The following is a 26,409-nucleotide window of genomic DNA, read 5'->3' as shown; positions in this document are numbered from 1 at the left end:
TCTTCTTCTTTTTTTTTTTTTTTAACATATAATATATTATTTGTTTCAGAGGTACAGGTCTGTGATTTAACAGTCTTACACAATTCACAGCGCTTGGTCCTCTACTCTTTTTTTTTTTTTTTTTTTTTGGTCCTCTACTCTTGTTCATACTCACTTCTTTGGTAATATCATTCCATTCCTTGGCTTTGAGTATCACCATTACCATACGGTAATGACTCTCAAGATACATATCTTTAGCTCAGAATTCACTCCTGAACTCCAAACTCATAGATCCAACTACCTATTCAACAAACTTAACATATTCAAACCTAAACTTTTGAAATCCATTACCCGACACCCACCACAAAACTATTTTATCTGAACCCTTCTCCATCATTCTCAGCTCCTGACAACCTCTAATTACACAGGCCAAAAACCAACCTTGATGTCACACTGAACTCCTCTTTCTTTCACATCCATTATCAATCCAATAAGAAATTCAGTTGGCTCTACTTTCAAAATATATCCAGAATCTAATCAGTACTCACTGTGACCTTCACTGCCACCATGTTGGTCTAAGTCATATGATCTCTTCCTTTAATTACCACTATAGTCCTCCAATCTCCCTGCTTCCACACTTGCCACCCCCGCCCCTGCCCTTACCCCAAGTCTATTCTCAACATTGTGCTACAGCAATCCCGTTAACAGTCGGATCATGTCACTACTCTGCTCAAAACCCTGTTACGGACTGAATGTCTATGTCCCTTCAAACCCCATTATGTTGAAATCCCACTCCCACCATATGACTGTGTTTAGAGATAAGGCCTTTATGGAGGTAATTAAGGTTAAATGAGAACATAAGGGTAAGGCTCCAATCTGACAGAATTAGTATGCAAATAAGAAGAGACACCAGAGAACTCCTTATATACCATAAGAGAACATGGCAAGAAGGCAGCCACCTGCAAGCCAGGAAAACAACTCTCACCCAGAAACCAACCCTGCCAGACCTTGACCTGGGACTGCAAGCCTCCAGAACTGTGAGAAAATAAACTTGTTTAAGACACCCAGTCTGTGGTATCTTGTGGCAGCCTGAGCAGATTAATACATCTTTCATGTCACTCAAGGTAAAATCTGAAATTCTTACAGTGATCTATGAGCCCTTATATAATCTGCCCTACCATCTCCCCAACCACCATTACGTCTCTGACCTCATCTCTCACTACTGATCCCCTCAGTTTTATGACAAGATACAAACAAAGTACCCACTGATATTTTCTGTCATTCTGACAGAAAAGTCCCAAAATCAACCTAGGTAAGAAGTGACAGAATACCCTGTAATGAGTCTACTCACTTCCATCTCCTCACCTCAGTACCAAATTTTATATACTTTATTCAGGGGCTGGCAACAGCTCTGGTCTCTAATTACCTAAAGGGACTGTCCTATAGCTCTTAGGATCAAATTAATTTTAAATGAATATACACACACAGAGGGAAAAAAAGAGACTATGAATTTAAAGACTTTTTCAACTCCCATATCAATAGGCAAATCTTAATAATGTTATATTACTTGGGAGGATTCTTATTTATGTTAAGCTATATGATAACTCACAAGGGAAACTATATATACATTTAAAGTAGTAAGTTTTGCCAGATGCCACTAAGCATACCTGACTGCTTGCTACTTATCCCCAACTCACTACTTAACTACTTCTGTAAATGACAGTCACAACAGTAATAGATTGTTATCTCCAACCTATTCCACTCCCCCACAGCTCTCATTATCTTGCTACCAAAAGGAGCAAAAAGTGATCCTCTTCTCTACAGTAATTGCTGTATCTACTCGTTTTTGAAGAAAAAGTGAATTTGGCAACCTATGATAAGCAGCAGTCCTTTATACTTCTAAGTAGAGTTGGGAAGAGCCAAGGAATCAATACTGGGAAAATAGCTTTATAATTTCAATTATTATGTAAGGAAAAAAAAGGAAAGAAAAATACTATGGAAGCCTGAAGGCTAAATGAAAATCAGTAACACAGTAATGCAGAGGCTTTTTTATTTTCTCCATAGGAAAATGAGTGTTAAAGAATTTCTTAATATGACAATAGGAAGCTAAAGAAAACATACAGAGAAGTCAAGTAAGTTAAGTGGGAAAGCATTCCCCATGACAAATACATTAGGCTAGAAATTAGTAACTCCTGAGGCCAGAAAGCAAACTGAATTTCAGTTCCCAATATACTAAAATTGAGTCTGTTCCCTTTACTGCACCTGCACAGAAGTAAAATCTCATTTGCTCTCAAAGGACATTAATTTTCTTCAGAAAAATGAAGAGTCACACCTTCAAAATAGTACAAGTGCACAACACATAGCAAAGGAGGTACAGGCTGGATATGCTGAGGACATTCAAGAAGTACAACATTCATTAACTGAAGAAACATAAATTGAGCTTTAACGTGCCAGACGTGTGTGCTAACAGTGGGGGAATAAACAATACCCAATAATCACAAAAGCTTCATTCATTCACCATTTTAACCTAACAAATATATCTTTACTATATGCCACCCTGAAGATTCAATGATGAATAAAACAACAATCTATCCTCAAGAATATATAGATAGCTTACAGCCAAATTTAGACCATCAGCCAGTATTTGTACAGCCTAGGAACTAAGGATAGTTTTTATATCTTTAAAGGGTCATTTAAAAAGAAAAGAAAAAAAAAAAAAGATAAAACAACAGAGACTGTATGTGGCCCCCAAAAACCTAAAATATTTACTACCTGGCACTTTATAGAAAAAAGCTAGCCAACCCATGGCCTACTGATAAAAGCAGCGTGCTTAATGGTATCACAGAAGTAAGCCAGGGTACCATGAAAACATAAAGAGTACTCCACTCAGCTTTTTTTTTTTTTTAAAGTTCTTTTTAAGTTTTTTTTTTTTTCATTTGACAGAGAGAGAGAGACACACACAACGAGAGAGGGAACACAAGCAGAGGGAGAGGGAGAGGCAGGCTTCCCACAGAGCTTGGAGCCCGATGTGGGGCTCAATCCCAGGACCCTGGGATCATGACCTGAGCCAAAGGCAGACACTTAACGACTGAGCCACCCAGGCGCCCCTCCACTCAGCTTTTTAGTAAGTTAATGCTAACTTCCTGAAAAAGGTGACATCAAAGCTGGGCAAAAAAAAAGAAAAGAATCTGGCAAATTTGAAGAACTGAAAAGAGTTGAATTTATAAAAGTCTGAATTTATCAGAAGAGCAAAATCAAAAGAAATTTGGTCACTAACAAAGGACCACCAATTTTGATTCCACCAAGTAAAAGCAGTAAGGAAAAATATTTTGTATGTATACATATTAATACACACACACGCACACACATATATATATACACCAACATAAACATAAAATTATAATTTATTATCTATATACACACAAACATAAAATTATAACTTAATACCACTACTTTTTATAAAAGACATCAAAAATGAAATAATCACAGGATTTAAAAACTAAGAATTTGAAAACTGATTAAATTTAGCTTTATGCAAAAACTATTCCTATTTTTCTCATTTCGCTTACAACCAGAGAAAGCTCAGTTACAGACAGTCCGAGGACTGTTTGCTTGAGATTCAGTTGTGTAATTAACATCCACCAACAATTTCAAACTTACTACTATAGACTTATGACAATTTATGGTACAAACCAAAGAAATATATGGCTTCATTTCCCATGCCTGTAGGTTTGTATTGTCTATTATTATAGGAGACACCTTCTTCTCAAATGCTTCTTTCGCTGAAAAACACAAATAGAAAATGACAAATCACTTTTTATAACAGTATTAAGTATTCTCTTGAAATTTGAAAAATCTGATCTTGTTTCCATAATGAAAATCATAGATATGTGCTAATTTTACTCACAACTCTACTTCTTTTTTTTTAGGGGGGGAGGGGCAGTGGGAGAGGGAGAGAGAGAATCCCAAGTAGGCTCCACACCGAGCTCGGAGCCCAATGGAGGGCTTGATCCCAGAACCCTGAGATCACAACCCGAGCCAAAATCAAGAATTGGATGCTTAACCGACTGAGGCACCCAGGTTCTCCACAACTCTACTTCTAAATATCACTTATGAGTGTATGAAAAATTAAAGTAGAGGTAAATGTCGGATAATAAATAAATACTAAAGTTATAATCAGAGAAAATTATAAAATAAAAACTGTCTTTTATGTGAGTTACATGTATAAATGGCATAAATGGGGAAAAAAACTATCATTAAAAACAATATCATGCTAAAAGCAACAAGGTATCCTGGATAAGATTCTAGAAGGGAAAAGAACTTTAGTAGAAAACTAGTATCAGGGGTGCCTGGCTGGCTCAGTCAGTAGAGCATGCAACTCTTGATCCCAGAGTTGTGAGTTCAAGCCCCACATTGGGCATGGAGCCTAATTAAAAACAAAAATTGTAAAAAATAAATAAATTAAATTAAAAATTAAAAGAAAAGAAAAACTATATCCAAATAAAGTCTGGAGTTAACAGTAATATACCAGCATTAATCTCTTAGTCTTGACAAATGTACCATGGTTATATAAGATGTTAACATTAGAGGGGAAATGAGGGGTATACAGAAACTCTGTATTGCCTTTGCAACCTTTTCATAAATCAAAAATTATTCCAAAATAGTTTTAAAACAAACAAGCACAAATTATAAACAAACACACACAAAAAGATGTAATGATTTAAAATAAAGAAAACATTATATACTGTTGTCCAAGAGATTTTCTTAAAAAACTACCTTTTTTCCCAAGGAATTAAACCATTCAGGAAATTAACGATGAAGCACAATAAATAAGCCTTACAAGGATATTATGTGGAAGTTTTAAAAGTTCCATGTACTCTCTTACAACTCAATAATAAAAAGGCAAATAATCCAATTTAAAAATAACAAACGATTAAGGAGCTAGAAAAAGAAGACAAAACTCAAACCCAGCAAAAGGAAGGAAATAATAAAGATTAGAAGAGAAATAAATGATATAGAAACTAAAAAAAATAATAGAACAGATCAATGAAACCAGAAGCTGGTTCTTCGAAAAGACCAACAAAATTGATAAACCTCTAGCCAGACTCATCAAAAGAGAGAGAGGACCCAAATAAACAAAATCACTAAAGAAAGAGGAGAAATAACACCACCACAGAAATACAATTTTTACAGAATATTATGAAAACCTATATGCCAACAAACTGCACAACTTAGTGGAAATGAATAAATTCCTAGAAACATATAACCTACCAAAACTAAAGCAGAAGAAATAGAAATTTTGAACACAATAATTACCACATGAAATTGAATCACTAATCAAAAAACTCCCAAAAACAAAAGTCCAGGACCAGATGGCTTCACAAGCGAATTCTACCAAACATTTAAAGAAGAGTTAATACCTATTCTTCTCAAACTATTCCAAAAAAATAGAAGAGGAAGGAAAACTTCCAAATTCATTCTATGAGGCCAGCATTATCCTGATACCAAAACAAGATAAAAACCACCAAAAAAGAGAATTACAGGCCAATATTTCTCATGAATATAGATGCAAAAACCCTCAACAAAATATTAGCAAAGCAAATCCAACAATACATTAAGAAAATCATACACCACAATCAAGTGGGATCTATTCCTGGGTTGCCAGGGTAGTTCAATTATTTGCAAAACAATCAAAATGATACATCACATCAATAAGAGAAAGGACAAAAACCATAGGATCATTTCAATAGATGCAGAAATAGCATTCTACAAAGTACAACATCCATTCATGAGAAAAACCATCTGCAAAGTAGGTCTAGAGGGAACATACCTCAACATAAATTTGCAAATGACATACCAATAAAGGGTTAGTATCCAAAATATATAAAGAATTTATACAATTCAACATCAAAAAACAAATAATCCAATTAAAAAATGGGCAGAAGACACAAAGAGACATTTCTCCAACGAAGACAGAGAGCCAACAGACACATGAAAAGATGTTCAACATCACTCATCATCAGGGAAATGCAAATCAAAACTTCAGTGAGATATCACCTGACCCCTGTCAGAATGGCTGAAATCAAAAACACAAGAAACAAGTGTTGGTGAGGATATGCGGAAAAAGGAACCCTCCTGCACTGTTAGTGGGAATGCAGCTACTGTGGAAAACAGTAAGGAGGTTCCTCAAAAAAAAACTAAAAATGGAACCACTCTATGATCCAGGAATCACACTACTGGGTATTTACCCAAAAAGTACAAAAACACTAATTCAAAGGGATACACACACCCCTCTGTTTATTGTAGTATTATTTACAATAGCAAATCTATGGAAACAGTCCAAGTGTCCACTGATAGCTGAATGGATAAAGAAGAGGTGGTGTATACACACACACACACACACATACACAATACATACACATACACAATGGACTATTATTCAGCCATAAAACGGTGAAAACTTGCCATTTCCAACAACATGGATAGAGCTAGGGAGTATACTGCTAAACGAAATAAGTCAGAGAAAGACAAATAACATATGATCTCACTTATGTGTGGAATTTAAGAAACAAAACAAGGAAAAAGAAGAGAGAGAGAGAGACAAACCAAGAAACAGACTCTTCACTATACAAAACTAATAGTTATGAGAGGGGAGGTGGGTAGGGGGATGGGTAAAATAGGTGATGGGTATTAAAGAATACACTCATCATGATGAAAAAAATAATTTTTAAAAAAGGAACACAAGATACTTAGAAAAAAAGTACAATTTTTCAAGGAAATACTATTTTCCTATTTAAATACTTTTTAAATAGGAAGGGAAAGACTGTACCTTTATATAACTAATGTATTAAAAACTTTTAAATCACATCTTGAAAAAAAAAAAAGAAACTTAAATTGACAACTCTCCAAAGAAGATAAACTAATGGCCAAAAGGACACACCAAAGAATGCTCAACATCATTACCCACCAGGAAAATGCAATCAAAACCACAATGAAATACCACTTCACATCCACCAGGATAGGTATAACCAAATATACAGATAATAACAAGTATTGGTGACAATGTGGAGAAGAGAGAACCCTCATAAACTCCTAGTAGGAATGTAAAATGGTGCACTCACTTTGGAAAAACAGGTTGGTAGGTCCAAAAAAGTTTAGACATAGACATGTATGTTCATACCAACATTATTCATAATAGGCAAAAAGTGGAAACAACCCAAATGTCTATCAACTGATGAAAGAATAAATCAAATGTGGCATATCCGTACAACAGAATATTTTTCAGCCATAAAAAAGAATGGACTACTGATACATGCTATAACATGAACCTCGAAAATGTTAAACTAAGTGAAAGAAAGCCATTCACAAAAGACCACATATGATATGATTCTATTTATATGAAATGCCCAGAATAGGCAGATCTATAGAGACAGAAAGTAACTTAGTGGTTGCCTAGGGCTGGGAGAGGTTAGGGAGAAATGAGGAGTGATTGTTAATGGGTAAAGGATCTTTTGGGGGTGATAAAAATGTCCTAGAATTATAGTGATGGTCGTAGAACTCTGAATATGCTTAAAACCATGTGATTCTTATCTCAATAAAACTGTTTAAAAGAGTTCTGCCTCTTAATTTAATATTATTACTGCTATGGCTATTGCAGTAGTGAGGGCATGTTGAACCACTGCTAAACACTTCTTTCTCAACCTTAACAACACCATAGGGGTTAAGTATTATTAAGCCCTTTTACAGATGAAGACAATAGGCTTTGGAGAGTATAAATAACTTGTTCAAGATTGCATAGCTAGTAACTACCAAATCCAAGGCTATTCTTCACCACATGATACTGTTTTCATTTTTTGTTGTAATAGTATTTTCATAGTCCTGCGTTCTCACTTTAATATTCAGTTCAAGAAAAAATACAGAAAAATTCAATAATGTCTGAAGATGGCAAATTCAAGAATCACTTTCACAGTGCCTTTATCATAAAATGAAGGCAAAATATTGTCTATGTGTATTAAGAATTCCTCATGGGACGCCTGGGTGGCTCAGTCACTTAAGCTGCTGACTCTTGATCTCAGAGTCCTGAGTTCAAGCCCCAAGTTGAGCTCCACGCTGGCCATGGAGCCCACTAAAAAAAAAAAAAAGAAAAAAAAATTCCTCATATGAAATTCAAACTATTTATAACTAAATATTTCATGATAAAACCATCTTCAGTGAACAGATCATTGCACTAATAATAACAGTAAGGTTTTATCTCTTCTCTACAGATTCAGTTTGAGGAGAGCCATTTTTACTCTCACACTGTCCCCCCATACCAACAAAATCAACCTAGGAAAGCGTAGCGTTTAACAATACAAATTCCATTTTAGGGGGCCCCTGGGTGGCTCGGTGGGTTAAGCGACTGCCTGCGGCTGGGGTCATGATCCTGGAGTCCTGGGATTGAGTCCCACATCAGGCTCCCTGCTCAGCAGGGAGTCTGCTTCTCCCTCTGCCCCTCACCCCGCTCGTGCTCTTTCTCTCTCCCTCTCTCTCAAGGAAATCTTAAAAAGGAAAAATAATTACAGGGAATTATAACTTTCTAAAAATTGTCTACCTCTCAAAATACAAATATTTTATATTGCTCTTAATATTACCCAAAATCTAATGTCTATTCTTACCACGATTCTGGTTCCATTCATGTGCTTCTCCTAAGTACTTTACATCAAACTGGTACTGTCCATTTATGTAAAAATAATCATCAGTACTAAGAATAACTCCACTTGGATTATCCTCTTGCAAAGTCCTGTGAATGATAAATGGAATTATTTCCATTAATTTTTCTCCTAAATTCTCTCTCCTAATTTTTACAAGGTCATAATCCAAATAAAGAATTGTTACTTAAAAGTGAGAATACAGTAATATCCAGACAAGTCATACTGGAAATCCTCTTAGCAGAGGATTGACTCCCAAGAAAACTGAAGTAAAACAAGTCTATTTTATTCCTTGAATTCAAAATCAATTATGGTTTTTTAACACTATAATCTAAGTTGAACTTATTTTTTTTCCCATTCAAATTAGTTCTCTTTCACATAAAGCTATTTCTACTGATTTCAGAAGCTTACAGTCTTGGAATTATCTTTAAATTTTTCTTCTATCTCCCAAAATGATAGTCTAAGATAGAAGAATTCAATAAAAACTTCTGGAGAAAAGAGTGCTGCTATTTGCTACAAAGTAAGAAAAAATTAGTAAAAAGAAAAGACTTTAGGGGTTACTAAACATCTCTATTAAGCAATAGCATTTCACATATATTTTTTTTTTAAACTTAATTAAACCTCATACCTTGCCAAAAAAGATTTTCCTGATCCTGGAAGCCCTCTGAGAAGAACAAGAACTAGTCCAACATAAGATGATGTCTTCTTTCTTACAACCTGAGAAACTGGGGTTTCTTGTACTTGATAAGCACTTGTTCCCTCTTTATTTCTCCATACCTTTGTTGGGGAAGTGTGAGAAATAACTGGAGGGGGAAATGTGTAGTTGACCGGTCTCCAGTGTGTAGTGGTGGTTACAACAGGAGCTACAAAGCCATGATTTCCTTGAAAGAGGTCAAAAGCAGGAATCATTGGATTCCACATCGGTGGAGGAGGAGGAGGCAGCAGTAGAGGGAGAGGGGTAAGTACAGAGCAGTAATTCACATCCTTCCCCTTTGATGGCAGTTCAGTATGTTTGTGTGGCTTGAAACTGAATTCTTCAGAAGGTACAAACGCATCAGGGACAGAAGTAGATTTCTGATCCCCACTTGTAACTAGTAAATCAAGCCCCAGATTTCGCACAGTAAGGCTTAACGGAGCCTGAGGTTCGTTGGCATCCAAATCTACAGGGGCTGGAGAGAACGGAGTCTCAACACACTCAGATTCTAAAAGCTCTTTCTGTCTTTGACTGAGATTGCTACCACCCACCATAGTGTCATTTGCTACATTTAAAGAACTACTGAGAAGAGAATCTTCCAATGCCAATGTGTCATCCTTTATAAAACTTTTGGACTCATTAGAAGCAGAAGGTGACATTAAGGTGTTTGAACTTAATGCAGAGGCAGAATTCTCTAAATTTTCACTGTTCAATTCCATATTTTGTGTAGAAAGAATGGGAGTCATACTACTTGAATCGGAATTTATAAATGCACTCGGGTCACTAGAACTATTAACACCTTCCAAAGGCAAAAATGAGTATACTTGGTCATCAGGAGAAGAGTTCAATTTCTCAAAAGCATTCTGTATTAAAGAATCCAAGTCTTCAGTTAGCTGCATGTCCAAAAATGAATCCATTTTTGAATCTTCATTCTCTTCTTCAGGAGGATACTTTTCCATTATTTCACGTCCCACAGCACTTACTTGGTTCTCAGAAGCAACAAAGCTTTTTGAAGACGATTCTTGTACCTTGGCATCAGTGGCAGATAATTCTAATAGACAATCCATTGCATTTTCAACTGTACAACAAGAAGAGCAATATACATGTGTATTGAAAAAAGTAAACTATAATTTGATTAAAATCCATGTACTGAATAGAATACAGAAATTTATAATTTATAAATATTCATTTTTTAGTTAATATTTTATGAATATACCAGTCTGTATTAGTGAAAGGTTTGAATGATGGAGTCATGCAATGCTGTTACTATCAGACAAACTGTAATAAACTAGGATAACAAATTGCCATCAAGTAGATGATCTCTGATAAATGTCAATAAACATAAAACATAAAATATCTATAAATTGTATCTAAAAATATCTATAAATTGTATCTAAAAATTGCATATATTATGTTTATTTATAAAGACCCAAAAAACAATTTATTCAACAAATACTTAGCTACTGCCTATCCTTTTAAATATTAAGCATTTTTAAGCACTCTCCTATAAATCTAATTTGTTTATATGGTTTATGCTATGAATTTCACTTAATACAAAAAATAGGTATCAGCATGTACTACATATCAGACATACTCTGTTCAAAGTAAATAAGACATAGTTTTTACTACACTTAAGGGATTTTTGCAGTCTAATGGAGGTAATTAAAGATAATTAAATTAGAAGACAATTACATTATAATATAATATAGATTAAATAATACACACTTTTAGTAATACACAAATGCCATAGCAGCCTTATAGGAGAATAAGGAAAGATTTCACATAAGGTAATATGTGAACTGGGACTTGAAGATTAAAAAGAAACTTGTCAGACACAAAAGGGAAAGGCAAAGCCAGTCTTGAAAACACAAAGCATGTTTAAGGTATTAAGAGAAGTTGGTTGGAGTGTGCGTACACAGTAGTATGGTAGATGAAAGGAGACAAATCTGGAAAAGATGAAGTGGAATTGGAAAAAGTGCTATATGTCATGGTAGGACAAATCAATTTTACTTTCTAGGGAAACTACCTGTCACCATATTTGAGCTAGGAGCTTCATATGTATCACCTCAATGAACCATCAAATAATACTATGAGGTATAATATTTCTAGCAAATAGATGAAGAAGTGAAGTTCAAAAAGCATATTAACTTGGCCCAAGTGACACAGATATTAAGTGACAGAGCCAGGACTGGTATGTCTGACTCCAATGCTGAGCTCTTTCTGTTATAATACAAATACAGAATTAGAATTGTTAAGCATTTGAAATTTTGGAGTTTTGCTTATTTTTGTGTTGTTTTGTTTTGTTTTATGGAAAATAAATACGAAAAGGAAGCACAGCACAGGAGGTAACAGCTCTGGTCTGGAGTCAGAAAACCAACACTTAAATCTCTGCTTACTGGCTATGACCCTTAAAACACATTACTTAACTTTCCTAAGCTTTGATTTTCTCATTTGCAGTACAGGGATAATAAAGGTACCTACCTCATAGGGTTCTTGTGAGGATTAAATGAGATAATCCATGAAAATGTGCTGGGCACAAGGACTGGCACCTAGTAAGCACCCAATTAATGTTCCCTTAAGAAGAAAAACAAAGAGGGATTGGAGGGGCAAGCCTGGCAGAGAGACCAGTTAGGATATTATAGCAATAGTACAAAGGTTAGAAGCCCTAAACATGGGGGGGGGGAAAAAAAAAGAAAGGAAGAAAGCACGCAAGCAAACATAAGAGGTATTTCTACGAAGAAAATCTACATAATAGAAAAACCACAAGGTCAACCAAAAAAATTAACATGTATATAATAAAAAACAGTATTAAGTAAAAATAAGTAAAAGATCAGGATATATATATCACACAAAAGAAAAGTCCTTACACAGAGTGTTGGAAAAAATTAAAACAATGGTATAAAACAACAAAAAAAATATGAATAAACAATTCACGCAAGAATACAAAAATTAATATATAATCATGTACAAAAATGCTCAATAATCCTGTTTATTTAAAGAAAAAACAAATTAAGAAAAAGCAAAATTTTATTCCCATTAAAATCTTAAAGTAATACTACACGATGCTGAAAAGGCTGTGGTGAAACCACTATACTTAAACAGTGCTAGCAGGATGACAAATCAGCACACCTGTTTGGTAGGCAATTTAGCAGTATGTTTCCAAGAACTGAAAACTGTTCTTACCTTGTGACATATGAAAATAAAACGTTGGACTAAGAAAAAAAGCCAAAAGAAGGGAAAAGTGGTTTGTACCAAGATGTCCTCTGCTGTATTAATTATTCATGAAAAACTTAGATATAATTAAAAAATTAGAGCACAACAATTCAGTGAAATATTAGGAAGCTATTAAAAAGAAATACAAAGATCACGGCAACACTGAAAAAATGCTTATGTTAAGTTTAAAAAGCAGAATACATAATTTCATCAATACTATTATTCAAAATACTCAAAATATCAGTATTTATGAACAAGGTGTAGAGAAGATCCTGGAAAAGAGAAATGTTTTTTGTTAGGATATAAGGGTAATATATTTTTCTTGTAATTCCTCATTACTATGTTAGTGTATCTGAAACAGATTTTAAACACCTCAACAATAGGAAATAAGAATTGAAGTCACACATAAAATTCTACAAACTATCATTTCTCAGCATCATATGGACTGCCGAAAACTGTTTTTTTACATACATAAGAGGATAGTTAAGATATGCTCACATCACAGTCCATGTAATGAATAAAAATGGAAGTTTCTCATGCATTAGCAAAACTTCCCCAATCTAGAATAATTTTATCTTATACTAATCATGGCCAATAGCAACACTAAGCATCAACATTTATTCATTCAGTCAACTTTGATAGCTTGTCTATTTGCCAAAATACTTCTAAACAATTTATTACAAGTTATTAATAATACTATACTGAAGACTTCACAAAAAAAAAAAAAAAAACACACACACACAACTCAATTCTCACCAGAAAAGTCCTATGAGGTACATACTACTATTTTTCTTATTAACAGATAAGAAAACACCCAGAGAGCTTCAGTGGCAGAACTGGAAATCTAACCCAGGTTTCTTGACTCCAAAGCCAATATTGTGAAACACTACTCTATTAGCATCAACACCTAATCAGCTCTCTTTCCCACAATTACAATTATCTTTTCATTCAATAAATATTTACTGAGGTCCTATCTGAATCATTTGCTATTTTAGGGGCTGGGGATACAGCAGTAAAAACAGTTTATAAAATCTGTCTTTATGGAGCTTACATCCTAAGACAGTGGTTCTCAACTGGGGATGATTCTGGTCCCCAAGGGACATATGACAACAGATGGAGGCATTTTTAATCGTCACAACAGGCTGCTGAAGGTTGCTACTGGAATCTACAGAGTATAGGCCAGGGATGCTGCTAAACATCCTATGATTCACAGGAAAGCCACTCACAAAAAAGAATTATCCAATCCAAAATGTTAATAGTGCCAACCTGTTCTAGAGGGAAGATAAAAAGAAATGAAACATAAAATATGATATCTATACATACATCTTATATCTAGAACTGTATATTTCTCAAAAGCAGAAAAAAACAATGCTTTCTTCTTCATATCATTCACAGTAACAACTTAGTACCTTGCCCATAGCAGATGCTCAATAAATTAACAAAACAGAAATAAGGCAGTCATTTTTCTATATTACTACTGGTCATGGCACAGTACATGAAGTCTACTTATACGATGCAAAGTGTTCAAACTAAACTTTTTCTCACCTTTGAAATCACATTCAGAAAGCATCAAATACACTACATCGGGATCCAGATCAGAAAACATCTCTGAGATACTGGTGAAGAGTTCCTCCTGATCAACTTTTGTCTCACACATGGAAGGAAGAGTAGTAGTTGGCTCCTCATGACTAGCAACAGTGGATACGACAACTTCCTTAGAGCTTGCAGTCTTCCGAAAAGGATTTCCCCCAAGATTTTTCTTTCTCCTTGGCATTCTGACTTCCAAAACTAAAATGTTTCCCTTTTCTTATTTAAGATGTTTGATATTTAAGTCATACCTCAAAGAAAACACGGTTAAATATCTTGCACAATCCAGCAGTAATAGGACCTAAAATAGAAAGCAAGTAAAAACACTCAGACTATATAGTTATATTTCCATTTCTAAAATCGGAATGACATCTTTATTTAACTCTAAGAAAGTACCATCAACTCTGGTAGCAAAGCCAAAAAGCAGTCAGACAACTTCTCTCTCTCCAAAATATTCAAATTTTGCCAGGATTGAACATGTTAAAAATCAAGGTATTAACAAATATAATGAATTTTCGCAACAGTGTGTACACTGTTTTACTGTCATTATTTCATTTTTGAAAACCATAAAACAGTATTCATAATGACAACGCCTACTGAACACCTACATCTGGATGTCTAATAGGCATTACAAACTTAACATGTCCAAAACTGAGCTCCTGATCACCTCCTTCATATCCGCTCTTCTCAGTCTTTCCCGTCTCAGTTAATACAACTCTATTCTTCCAACTGCTCAGGTCAAAAATCTTGGAGTAAGTCCTAACTCCTCTCAACCCAAATCCAACCAGTAAGCCAATTCTGTCAATACAACCCTCAAATGTATCCAGACTATGACCTTTCCTCAACTATCTCACTGCCACCACAGTCTGTTGTCAAGATTACTGTAAAAGTCTCCAAACCAATCTCCATGCCCCTTCTGCTATTTATATGTAGCAAAGCAATCTCAGTTAACTACAGGTCAGATCATACATATCTTCTGCTTAACTATCTACTGGCTTCCCATTTCACCCAGAGTAAAACCCAGAACCCTTAAAATGGCCCATAACTCAGACATGTGTTACTTCAGTACTGTCATCCCTAAACCTCTTTCCCTTTGCTCAGTGTCACTCCAGCCACACTTGGCCTCCTTGTTCTTCTTCAAACACACCAGCCATGCTCCCCTCAGGGAACCTTTACATTTGGCCATGTCCTAGGCCTTAAACCCCAGCAAATTTAAAAGGACTGAAATCATATAAAGTGTATTCTCTGACCACAATGGAATCAAACTAGAAATCAATTAACAGAGAGATAACCGATAAATCTCCAAACACTTGGAACTTAAACAATATACCAAATAATCCATGAGTCAAAGAGAAAAAGTCTCAAGAAAAATTTAAAAATACATTGAAATGAATGAAAATGAAAATATACCACATCAAAATTTGTAGGACACAGCTGAAGCAGCAATGCCGGAAATTTATAGCAAATTTATAACCAAATGCATACAAATCACAAAAGAGGAAAAGTCTCAAATCAATAATCTAAGCCCCCACCACTACTACCTAGAAAAAGAAGAGCAAAACATAAAACACTGATGAAAGAAATCAAAGATCTAAATAAATGGAAAGACACAGCATGTTCACAGACTAGAAAACTGAACATAGTAAAGATGTCAATTCTCCCCAAACTGATATGCAGAATTCCTATCAAAACCCCAGACAGAGTTTTTGTGGATATGGACAAGATTATTCTCAGATTTTTTTGTGGATATGGACAAGATTATTCTCAAATTAAATGGAAAGACAAAGGAACTAGAATTGCTAAAACAATTTTGAAAGAGAGCAATCAGTCAACTCAATTTCAAGATTTGTTATATCACTACACTAACCAAGACTGTATGGTATCAGTAGAGGGACAGACATATAGATCTGAAAACAGATTATAGATTTGGAAACAGAAGAGAGAACCCAGAAATACACCAACATAAATATGCCTAACTGGCTTTAGACAAAGGTGCAAAAGCAATTTAAGGGAGAAAAGATAGTCTTTTCAACAAATGAAACTGCAGCAAGTAGACATCCACAGATTAAAAAAATAAACCTTGACCTCAGTTTCACACTTATACAAAAATTAACTAAAAATGGATCAAGAACTTAAATCCATAAAACTATAAACATCTTAGGAAAAGAAAAAAAAGAAAAACAGGAGGAAATCTCCAGGACCTAGAGCTAAACAAAACACCAAAAGTATGATGCATAAAAGGAAAAACAGATAAACTGTACTTCATCAAAATTAAAAACTTTTGCTCTGTGAAAGACCTTGTTAAGAAGATGAAAAGGGGCGCCTGGGTGGCTCAGTCGTTAGGCGTCTGCCTTCGGCTCAGGTCATGATCCCAGGAACCTGGGATCGAGCCCCGCGTCTGGCTCCCTGCTCAGCGGGAAGCCTGCTTCTCCCTCTCCCACTCCCCCTGCTTGTGTTCCCTCTCTGGCTGTCTCTCTCTATCAAATAAATAAATAAAATCTTTAAAAAAAAAAAAAAAGGAAGATGAAAAGACAAGTTACAGATTGGAGGAAATATCTGCATACCATATATCCAACAAATGACTAGTATCTGAAATAAAGAACTTATCAAAACTCCACAGTAAAAACCAAACAATTCAATTAGAAAATGGGCAAAAAGCATAACACCAAAAGGATACACGAATGGCAAATAGGCACATAAAAGATGTTCCACATCATTAGGCATTAAGTAAATGCAAATTAAAACTACATACAATGAGCTATTACTTACACATCTATCAAACTGGCTAACATAACTAATGACAACACAAAATGCTGGCAAGGATACAGAGAAACTGGATGGCTCATACACTCTGCTAGGAATGTAAAATAGTACAGCCACTATGGAAAAGAGTTTGGAGGTTTCTTTAAAAACTAAACACATAACATCATACAACAATTCAGCAATTGCATTTCTGGACATTTATCTAAGAGAAATGAAATACTAAGTTCACCCAAAATCCTATAAACAAAGTTTATAGCAGATTTATTCATTATAACTGAAAAATAGAAAACAATTCGGATGTCCTTCAATGGGTGAACGGATAAACAAATTATACTTCCATTCCATGAAATACTAGTTAGCAATAAAAAGGAACAAACTGATGATATACAAAAACAACCTGGATGAAATTCCAAAGTTATGCTGAGTGGAAAAAAGCCAATCCCAAAAGGCTATATATTGAATGATCCCATTATTATAACATTTTTGACATGACAAAATTACAGAAATAGAGAACAAATTAATGATTGCCAAGAGTTAAGGAAGGGATGGGAGAGGAGGACAAGTGGGTGTGGCTATATAAGGGTAAGTTGGGGGATTCTTGTAGTGATGGAAATGTTCTATATTAATGACAATATCCTGGTTGTGATGCCATAGTATAATTGTGCAAAGATGTTTCATCGGGGAAACTGGGTAAAGAGCACAGGAGATTTCTCTGCATAATTTATTAGAACATGTGAATTTGTAATCTCAAAACAAAAAGTTTAACTCTGAAAAAAGCATGTTAAATTAAAAATTCATTTCATCAGTCATACTACACACATTTCAAATGCTCAATTACTACATGCAGTTAATGATTACCATATTGGAGAGCAGAAATAGTAAACTTTTCCATCAGTGCAGAAAGTTCTATTGGACAGCACTGTTCAGGAATATAAGTTCCATGGAGCAAGTGAATATCCCATCTTGGGAAGCAAAAAAGTACAAAGAGAAAGTCATAAAGAAAAAAAGTACTAACACATCTAGCCACATTTAAATGTAAAAGACCTGTGTATCAGAAACAAAATAGGGAAAAATATGTACAACATGCAGCAACTGTTTTCAATTTTTCTCCTTCCATTCTTTCATAAAGAGGGTTTTGCATCCACCATTTCTACAACTACCCTAAAATTGCTCTTATCTACCAACAGTGCACAAGGGTTCCTTTTTCTCCAAATCCTCGTCAACACTTATTTTTTTGATTTCAGCAATTCTGACAGGTGTAAAATGGTATCTCGTTGTGGTTTTAATTTGCATTTCCCCAATGATTAATGATGTTGAGCATCTTTTCATTTGTCTGTTGCCTATCTGTATGTCTTCTTTAGACAAATATCTATTCAGGTCCTCTGCCCATTTTTAATCAGATTATTTGTTTTTTGGGTATTGAGCTTTTCGGAGGTTCCTCAAAAAATTAAAAATAGAATTACCATATGATCCAATAATTCCACTACTGGGTATTTACCCAAAGAAAATGAAAACACTGATTCAAAAAGATACATGAACCCCTATGTTTATTAAAGCATTATTTACAATAGCCAAGACATAAGGGCGCTTGGATGGCTTAGTTCGTTAAGCGTCTGACTCTTGATCTCAGCTCAAGTCTTGATGTCAAGGTCATGAATTCAAGTCTCCATGCCCAAGTATCCATCAATAGATGATTAAAGATGTGGGATATGGGCGCCTGGGTGGCTCAGTCGTTAAGCGTCTGCCTTCGGCTCAGGTCATGATTCCAGGTCCTGGGATCGAGCCCCGCATCGGGCTCCCTGCTCTGAGGGAAGCCTGCTTCTCCCTCTCCCACTCCCCCTGCTTGTGTTCCCTCTCTCGCTGTGTCTCTCTCTCTGTCAAATAAATAAATAAAATCTTTAAAGAAAAAAAAAAAAAAAGATGTGGGATATGCACATACACACACACATACACAGTGGAATATTACTCAGCCATAAAAAAGAATGAAATTTTGCCACTTGCAACAACACGGATGGACCTAGAAGGTATAATGCTAAGTGAAATAGCCAGAGAAAGACAAATATCATATGATTTCACTCATATGTGGAATTTAAGAAACAAAACAAACCAAGGGGGTAAAAAAAGCCAGACTCTTAAATACAGAAAACAAAATGGTGGTTGCCAGAGGAGAGGTAAGTCAGGGGATGGGTAAAATAAAGGGGATTAAGAGTATGCTTATATTGATGAGCACTGAGAAATGCACAGAATTATTGAATCATTATGTTGTACACCTGAAACTAATATAACACTGTATGTTAATTATACTTGAACAAAAAAATAAAATTTTTTTTAAAAGGGAAAAAAAGTTTTAGGTATCTTAAGCAACCAAAAGGTTCTGGTACCTTCTCCCATATTCATTTCAAAGTACAAGCCATTCTATGGCTAAAATTAACAAGTCAGGAAACGACAGATGTTGGCGGGGATGCGGAGAAAGGGGAACCCTCCTACACTGTTGGTGGGAATGCAAGCTGGTGCAACCACTCTGGAAAACAGTATGGAAGTTCCTCAAAAAGTTGAAAATAGAGTTACCATACGATCCAGCAATTGCACTACTGGGTATTTACCCCAAATACAAATGTAGGGATCCGAAGGGGTACGTACACCCTGATGTTTATAGCAGCAATGTCCACAATAGCCAAACTGTGGAAAGAGCCAAGATGTCCATCGACAGATGAATGGATAAAGAAGATGTGGTATATATACACAATGGAATATTATGCAGCCATCAAAAGGAATGAGATCTTGCCATTTGCAACGACGTGGATGGAACTGGAGGGTGTTATGCTGAGCGAAATAAGTCAATCAGAGAAAGACATGTATCATATGACCTCACTGATATGAGGAATTCTTAATCTCAGGAAAAAAACTGAGGGTTGCTGGAGTGGGGGGTGGGGTGGGAGGGATGGGGTGGCTGGGTGATAGACATTGGGGAGGGTATGTGCTATGGTGAGCGCTGTGAATTGTGCAAGACTGTTGAATCACAGATCTGTACCTCTGAAAGAAATAATGCAATATATGTTAAGAAAAAAAAAAGGAGATAGTAGGAGGGGAAGAATGAAGGGGGGGAATCGGAGGGGGAGATGAACCACGAGAGACGATGGACTCTGAAAAACAAACTGAGGGTTCTGGGGGGGGGAGGGGGGTTAGCCTAGTGATGGGTATTAAAGAGGGCACATTCTGCACGGAGCACTGGGTGTTATGCACAAACAATGAATCATGGAACACTACATCAAAAACTAATGATGTAATGTGTGGTGATTAACATAACAATAAAAAAGTTAAAAAAAAAGTACAAGCCATTCTAAACTAAAATAAGTGAAAAAGAAGCCTAGAAAGGCTCTGATTTTCCCTGACTGTGATTTATGTTGTTCTTTTTTTGTCAAATATTAAATTGTTTTCCAAAAGAAAATAAAAATTGCTCTTATCTAAATCACCATTGATGTACTCGTCAATGATAAAAGTCAATGATAAAATTCACCAGGAAGATATAACAATTCTACAATTCTAAGCTTGTATTCAACTTGTAAAATCACTCCCTCTGTAACTATTAGAAAAAGGATGGGGCGCCTGGGTGGCTCAGTCGTTAAGCGTCTGCCTTCGGCTCAGGTCATGATCCCGGGGTCCTGGGATCGAGCCCCGCATCGGGCTCCTTGCTCTGCGGGAAGCCTGCTTCTCCCTCTCCCTCTGCTGTTCCCCCTACTTGTGTTCCCTCTCTCTCTCTCTGTCAAATAAATAAATAAAATCTTTTAAAAAAAAGGAGCACCCCCAACAAAATAGAAAAAAAAGAAAGGCTGAACAATAAGGACAGAGGAGATCAATAAATAACTTGGCTTAATATCTATACAACACTGGACCAAATAACCACAGAATACACTTTATTTTCAAGTATACATGGAATTATATTAGAAATTAGTAACTAATGGGGCGCCTGGGTGGTTCAGTTGTTAAGCGTCTGCCTTCAGCTCAGGTCATGATCCCAGGGGCCTGGGATAGAGCCCTGCATCGGGCTCCCCGCTCAGCGGGAAGCCTGCTTCTCCCTCTCTCACTCCCCCTGCTTGTGTTCCCTCTCTTGCTGTGTCCCTCTCTGTCAAATAAATAAATAAATAAATCTTTAAAAAAAAAAGAAGAAATTAGTAACTAAAATATAACTAGAAAACACAATTGTTTGAAAATTAAGAAACAGACTCCTATACTTGAGTCAAAGAAGAATTCCACTATATTAGTGAAATGCTAACATCAATTTAAGATAATAGTTAAAGGGCGCCTGGGTGGCTGAGTGGGTTAAGCACCCAACTCTTGATTTCAGCTCAGGTCATGATTTCAGGGATGTGAGATCAAGCCCCAGGTCCGGCTCTGTGCTTAGCTCAGCTCTGCGTTTAGCTAGGGGTCTGCTTGTCCCTCCCGCTCCATCTCTGTCCCTCTCCCTTCTCCCCTCCCTCCACCCCACAAGCACTCTCTAAATAAATAAAATCTTTTTTAAAAATAAATGTAAATTTAAAAAACAAAAATAATTAAATTAATATTATTAGAAAATATTTTAACCAAATAAATATATCCAAACTTGTGAGATACAACTAAAGTCATGCACAGAAAAAGATGCATACAAATGCGGGTGCCTGGGTGGCTCAGTTGGTTACGCATCTGCCTTCAGCTCAGGTCATGATCCCAGGGTCCTGGGATCAAGTCCCAGCATCAGGCTCCCTGCTCAGCGGGGACTCTGCTTCTCCCTCTCTCTTTCCCCCTGCTCATACTTTCTCTCTCTCTCTCAAATAAATAAATAAAATCTTTATTTAAAAAAAGATGCATACAAATGCATATATTAGAAAAAAAGAAAGGGTGAAAAATCAACTGTCTAAACATTCAATAAGCAGTTGGGGGGGAGAAAAAACAGCAAATCAAACCCAAAGAAACTAGAAAGGAAATAACAAACAGCAAATACAAAATAGAAAACAAATACACAGTAAATGGGATCAACAACATCAAAAGACAGTTCTTTGAAATCTAAACTAGCTTAAAAACAAAAAAAACAAAAAAACACCCCATTAAGAATAACAAATCCCCGGCAAGAGTGATCAAAAAAAGAGAACGGATGCATGGGTGGCTCAGTTGGTTAAGCAGCTGCCTTCAGCTCAGGTCATGATCCCAGTGTCCTGGGATCAAGCCCCGCATCGGGCTCCTTGCTCAGTGGGGAGCCTGCTTCTCCCTCTGCCTGCCCCTCCCCCTGCTTGTGCATGCTCTCTCTCTCTCTCTCTCTCTGACAAATAAATAAAATCTTTAAAAAGAGAGAGAGAGAGAGAAGGTACAAATTACCAATATCAGAAATGAAAAAGGGGACATCATTATCAAGTCCACAGACATATTTTAAAAAGAGAGAGATCATAAACAATTTTATGCCAATAAATTTTAAGCTTTAAATGGAATGCACATTTTTAAAAAACACACATCATACCATATCTGAAATAACAAGATCTAATAGTCCTGTATCTATTAAAGAAATGGATCTATAACTTAAAAGCTTCCCACAAAGAAAACCCTAGGGTCGAGGTGGCTTCATAAGAAAATTCCACTAAATAATCTGTAATACCAATCTTACACAAACTCTTCTAGAGACTAAAGAGAAAACACTTCCCAACTCATTTTATGAGGTCAACCTAACCTTGATACCAAAACCTTACAAGGATATTAAAAGAAAAAAATTACAGGCCTATTTCACTCATGAAAATAGATGCAAAATTCCCAAGCAAAATATTACAGTAGTAATACATAAATTATGAGTGACGTTATACAAAATATAAAAATTATATTAGTTATTTATAAATATAATGTATCACAACCTGAATTTATTTTCAGATTATAAAGTTGTTTTAATATTTGAAAATTATTCAATACCCAGCATTACCAAAATAAGAAGAAAAATCGTAATAATCAACTCAATATATGCAGAAAAACTATTTGAAAAAAGTCAACATCCACTCATGATAAAAACTCTACATAAATAGAAGGGAATAAAGGCATGTCCAAAACACACACACACACACACACCCTTCATACATAATTAGGAAATGCTAAAAGTTTACCCTCTGTAATCAGAAATAAGATGCCTGCCATCACCATTTCTATTCTACAGTACTACATTGTACCAGATATCATAGCCAGTGCATTAAGACTTGAAAAGGAAATAAAAGTTGTAAGGATTGGAAAAAAAGAAATATAACTATCATTATTCACAGGCAATACAACTGAGTACACATAAAATCCGAAAGAATCTACAGATTATCTTTTGGATTACCCAGATAATTTAGCAAAATTGCTAAACTGTATTTCTCTACACCAGCAATTAGAAAATAAAAATTAATGTTCTAGATCTATCAGCAGCATTTACACAGCTGATAAATCCCTCCCTCAAAGAACATCCTAAGGATATTATCTTCTTTTAAGAACAGGGCCACTATCAGAATTTTCTCATCATTCAACTTGGAAAAAATGACCTGTTCCAGGGCTTAGCCCTAGGTTCTCTTCTTTTCCCTGATTTACCCACTTCTTTGGTGACCTCTCCTAGTCTCATGGCTTTAAACACTAACAAAATGCTAATAATTTACATCTTCAAACTGCACCTCTTCCCTAACCCCAGACACACAAACTACCCACTAAATATCTCCACTTTGTATATCTAATAGACATCTCAAACCAGGCATGTCTAAAAGTGATCTCAATCTTCCATTGCAGACCTGTCCTATCTATAATCCTCCAATCTCAGCTAATGGCAATTTCTAGTTGCTGAGGCCAAAAAACTAGGAGTCATTTTTGCCTCCTCCTTCCTGCACACTTCATCTGATCATTCAGCAAATCTTGCCAGTTCTAAATTCAAAATATATTCAAGTCATATGATAACTCTTACGTTTAACCTTCTAAGGAAGTGCCAGACTGTTATCCAAAGTGGCTGCACCATTTTCAATTTCCACCAGCAATATATGGGGGTTCCCATTTCTCTATATCCTCACCAACACCTGTTATTATCCACCTTTTTGATTATGGCCATCCTAACAGTATCTCATTGTATTTTTTTGGTTGGTGTTTTTTTTTTTTCCTCATTGTAGTTTTGACTTGCATTTCCCTAATGACTAATGTTGTTGACCATCATTACATTGCTCAATTAGCATTTGTATATCTTATCTAAAGAAATATCTATTCAGATCCTTTGCCCATTTTTAAAAGTAAGGGTTACTGTCAATATTATTTAGCTGTAAGAGTTCTTTATGCATTCTGGATAGGAGTCCTTTATCAAATATCTTCTCCCATTCTGTGGGAAAGGACCCAGGCGCCCCATCCTTTCACTTTGTTGATGGTATCCTCTGAAGCACAAACATTTTTTATCTTGACGAATTTATCTGTATTTTTCATTTGTCACTCACACTTTTGGTGTCCTATCTAAGAAACCATTGCTGAAACAAAAGTCACAAAGATTTATGCCTATGTTTTCCTCAAAAAGTTTTACAAGTTTTAGCTTTTACGTTTAGGTCTTTAATCCATTTTTAATTAATTTTTGTATGTGGTATGAGATAGGGGTCTAAGTTAATTCTTCTTCATGTGGATATCCAGTTGTCCCAGTACCATCTGTTGAAAAGACTATTCTTGGGGCACCTGGGTGGCTCAGTCCATTAAGCATCTGGCTTAGACTCAGGTCATGATCCCAGGGTCCTGGGACTGAGCCCCGCATCAGGCTCCCTGCTCAGCGGGGAGTCTGTTTCTCCCTCTCCCTCTGCTGCCCCCCCCCCCCCCCCCGGTTCACATGTTCTCTCCCTCAAATAAATAAATAAAAATCTTTAAAAAAAAAAAAAAAGACTATTCTTTCTCCAATGAATGGTCTTGGCACCCATGTCAAAAATCAATTGACCATAACTATAAGGGTTTATTACTGTATTCTCAATTCTATTTCACTGATCTATACATCTACTCTTTTTTTTTTTTAAGATTTTATTTATTTATTTGAGAGAGAGAATACAAGGAGAGGAGGGGCAGAGGCAGAGGGAGAAGCAGACTCCCCACTGAGCAGGGAGTCCAATGCGGGATTTGATCCCAGGACCCTGAGATCATGACCTGAGCCGAAGGCAGATACTTAACCAACTGAGCCACCGAGGCACCCCTATAAATCTACTCTTATGCCAGTATCACACCATCTTGATTTGTAGTTAAGTTTTAAAATCAGGAAAAGTAGGAACGCCTGGATAGCTCAGTCAGTTAAGCATTTGCCTTCTGCTCAGGTCATGATCCCAGGTCGTGGGATGGAGTCCCACATCGGGCTCCTTGCTCAGTGGGGATCCTGCTTCTCCCTCTGCCTGCCGCTCCTCCTGCTTATACTCTCTCTCTCTCTGACAAATAAAATCTTTAAAAAAAAAAAATCAGGAAAAGTGAGCCTTTGAACTTTGCTCTTCTTTTCCAAGACTTTTGACTATTCTAGGCCCCTTGGATTTACATGCAAAATTTAGAATTAGTTTACCAATTTCTGCAAAGAAGCCAGATGGAATATTGACAGGGACTCTGTTGAATCAGTAGATCCTAAGTCAAAGGTTTGTTTTAAAGCTTCCAACACCTCTGCATTTCATATAGAGTAAAAGCCCAAGTTCTTAAAATGGCCTAGTTAAGATACGAAACAGTCTGGTTCCCTAGTAACTCTTTCAAATCATTTCTTGCTACTCTCCCTCCTGCTCTTTCTTAAATTCACCCAGAATTCTCCTGTTTCACTGCCCTTATACTTAAATCAAATCCTGAAATGCACTTCCCCCAGATATCTACCTGACTTACTCCTTACAAGACTTCACTTATGGCATCTTTGCAGCAAGGTTTCCCCTAACGATCCTATGCAAAACTACACACGCATGTTCTCTCCATCTCCCTTTCATTATTTTTTTCCTCCAAAGAAATTAACACTCTCTAATTTCGATGTTTATTTTGTTTAATGGCTGTATATACCCTGACACTAGAAAGTAAACTCTCTGAAGACAAAGGTTTTTGGCAATTCTGTTCACTCTTCCACTGCCATCACTAAACTAAATAATAAGTACCAAAACTGTATACCAATATCAAAACAATGTCTAGCACATAGTAAGCACTCAATAAATTTCTGCTAGATAAATAAAGGATTAAGGCAAGGAAAAAGAAATAAGAAGAACAGGAAAGCCTTAGGTATAAAATTCTGAAAAGAAATAGTAATACTCAATAAAAATTTAGAAGTTTAACCCCATTAATAAAATGAAGTTAAAAGAATATTACTGGGGGGGGCGCCTGGGTGGCTCAGTCGTTAAGCGTCTGCCTTCGGCTCAGGTCATGATCCCAGGGTCCTGGGATCGAGCCCCACATCGGGCTCCATGCTCCGCAGGAAGCCTGCTTCTCCCTCTCTCACTCCCACTACTTGTGTTCCCTCTCTCACTGTGTCTGTCTCTGTCAAAT

The 26,409-nt window shown here is 36.0% G+C and overlaps 1 protein-coding gene across 9 annotated transcripts in view; it reads right to left on the bottom strand.

The window, feature by feature from the left end:
* N4BP2 (NEDD4 binding protein 2) overlaps positions 1–26,409 on the bottom strand; it is an 83,580-nt gene that overhangs the window by 38,575 nt on the left and 18,596 nt on the right. For 6 of the 9 annotated variants that reach the window (XR_004298844.1, XR_004298845.1, XM_032400228.1 and 3 more), the window contains exons 3-6: positions 14,119–14,461; positions 9,295–10,438; positions 8,634–8,758; positions 3,673–3,761 (exon numbers count right to left, since the gene is read on the bottom strand). Coding sequence is in view for 7 of the 9 variants with exons in the window: in XM_032400228.1 (XP_032256119.1) it covers positions 3,673–3,761; positions 8,634–8,758; positions 9,295–10,438; positions 14,119–14,347 (1,587 nt within the window). In the remaining 2 variants the exon portion in view is untranslated. Of the gene's footprint in view, positions 1–3,672; positions 3,762–8,633; positions 8,759–9,294; positions 10,439–11,841; positions 11,935–14,118; positions 14,462–26,409 lie in introns of those variants that run through there. The other 3 variants (XM_032400230.1, XM_032400229.1, XM_032400232.1) reach the window with 3 other exon arrangements.

Source organism: Phoca vitulina, unplaced genomic scaffold, assembly GCF_004348235.1.
Source record: "Phoca vitulina isolate PV1807 unplaced genomic scaffold, GSC_HSeal_1.0 scaffold3, whole genome shotgun sequence".
In the NCBI taxonomy this organism is placed as follows: domain Eukaryota; kingdom Metazoa; phylum Chordata; class Mammalia; order Carnivora; family Phocidae; genus Phoca; species Phoca vitulina.
Note: the sequence above shows the minus strand (reverse complement) of the source record. Positions and strands in the feature narration are given on the sequence as shown.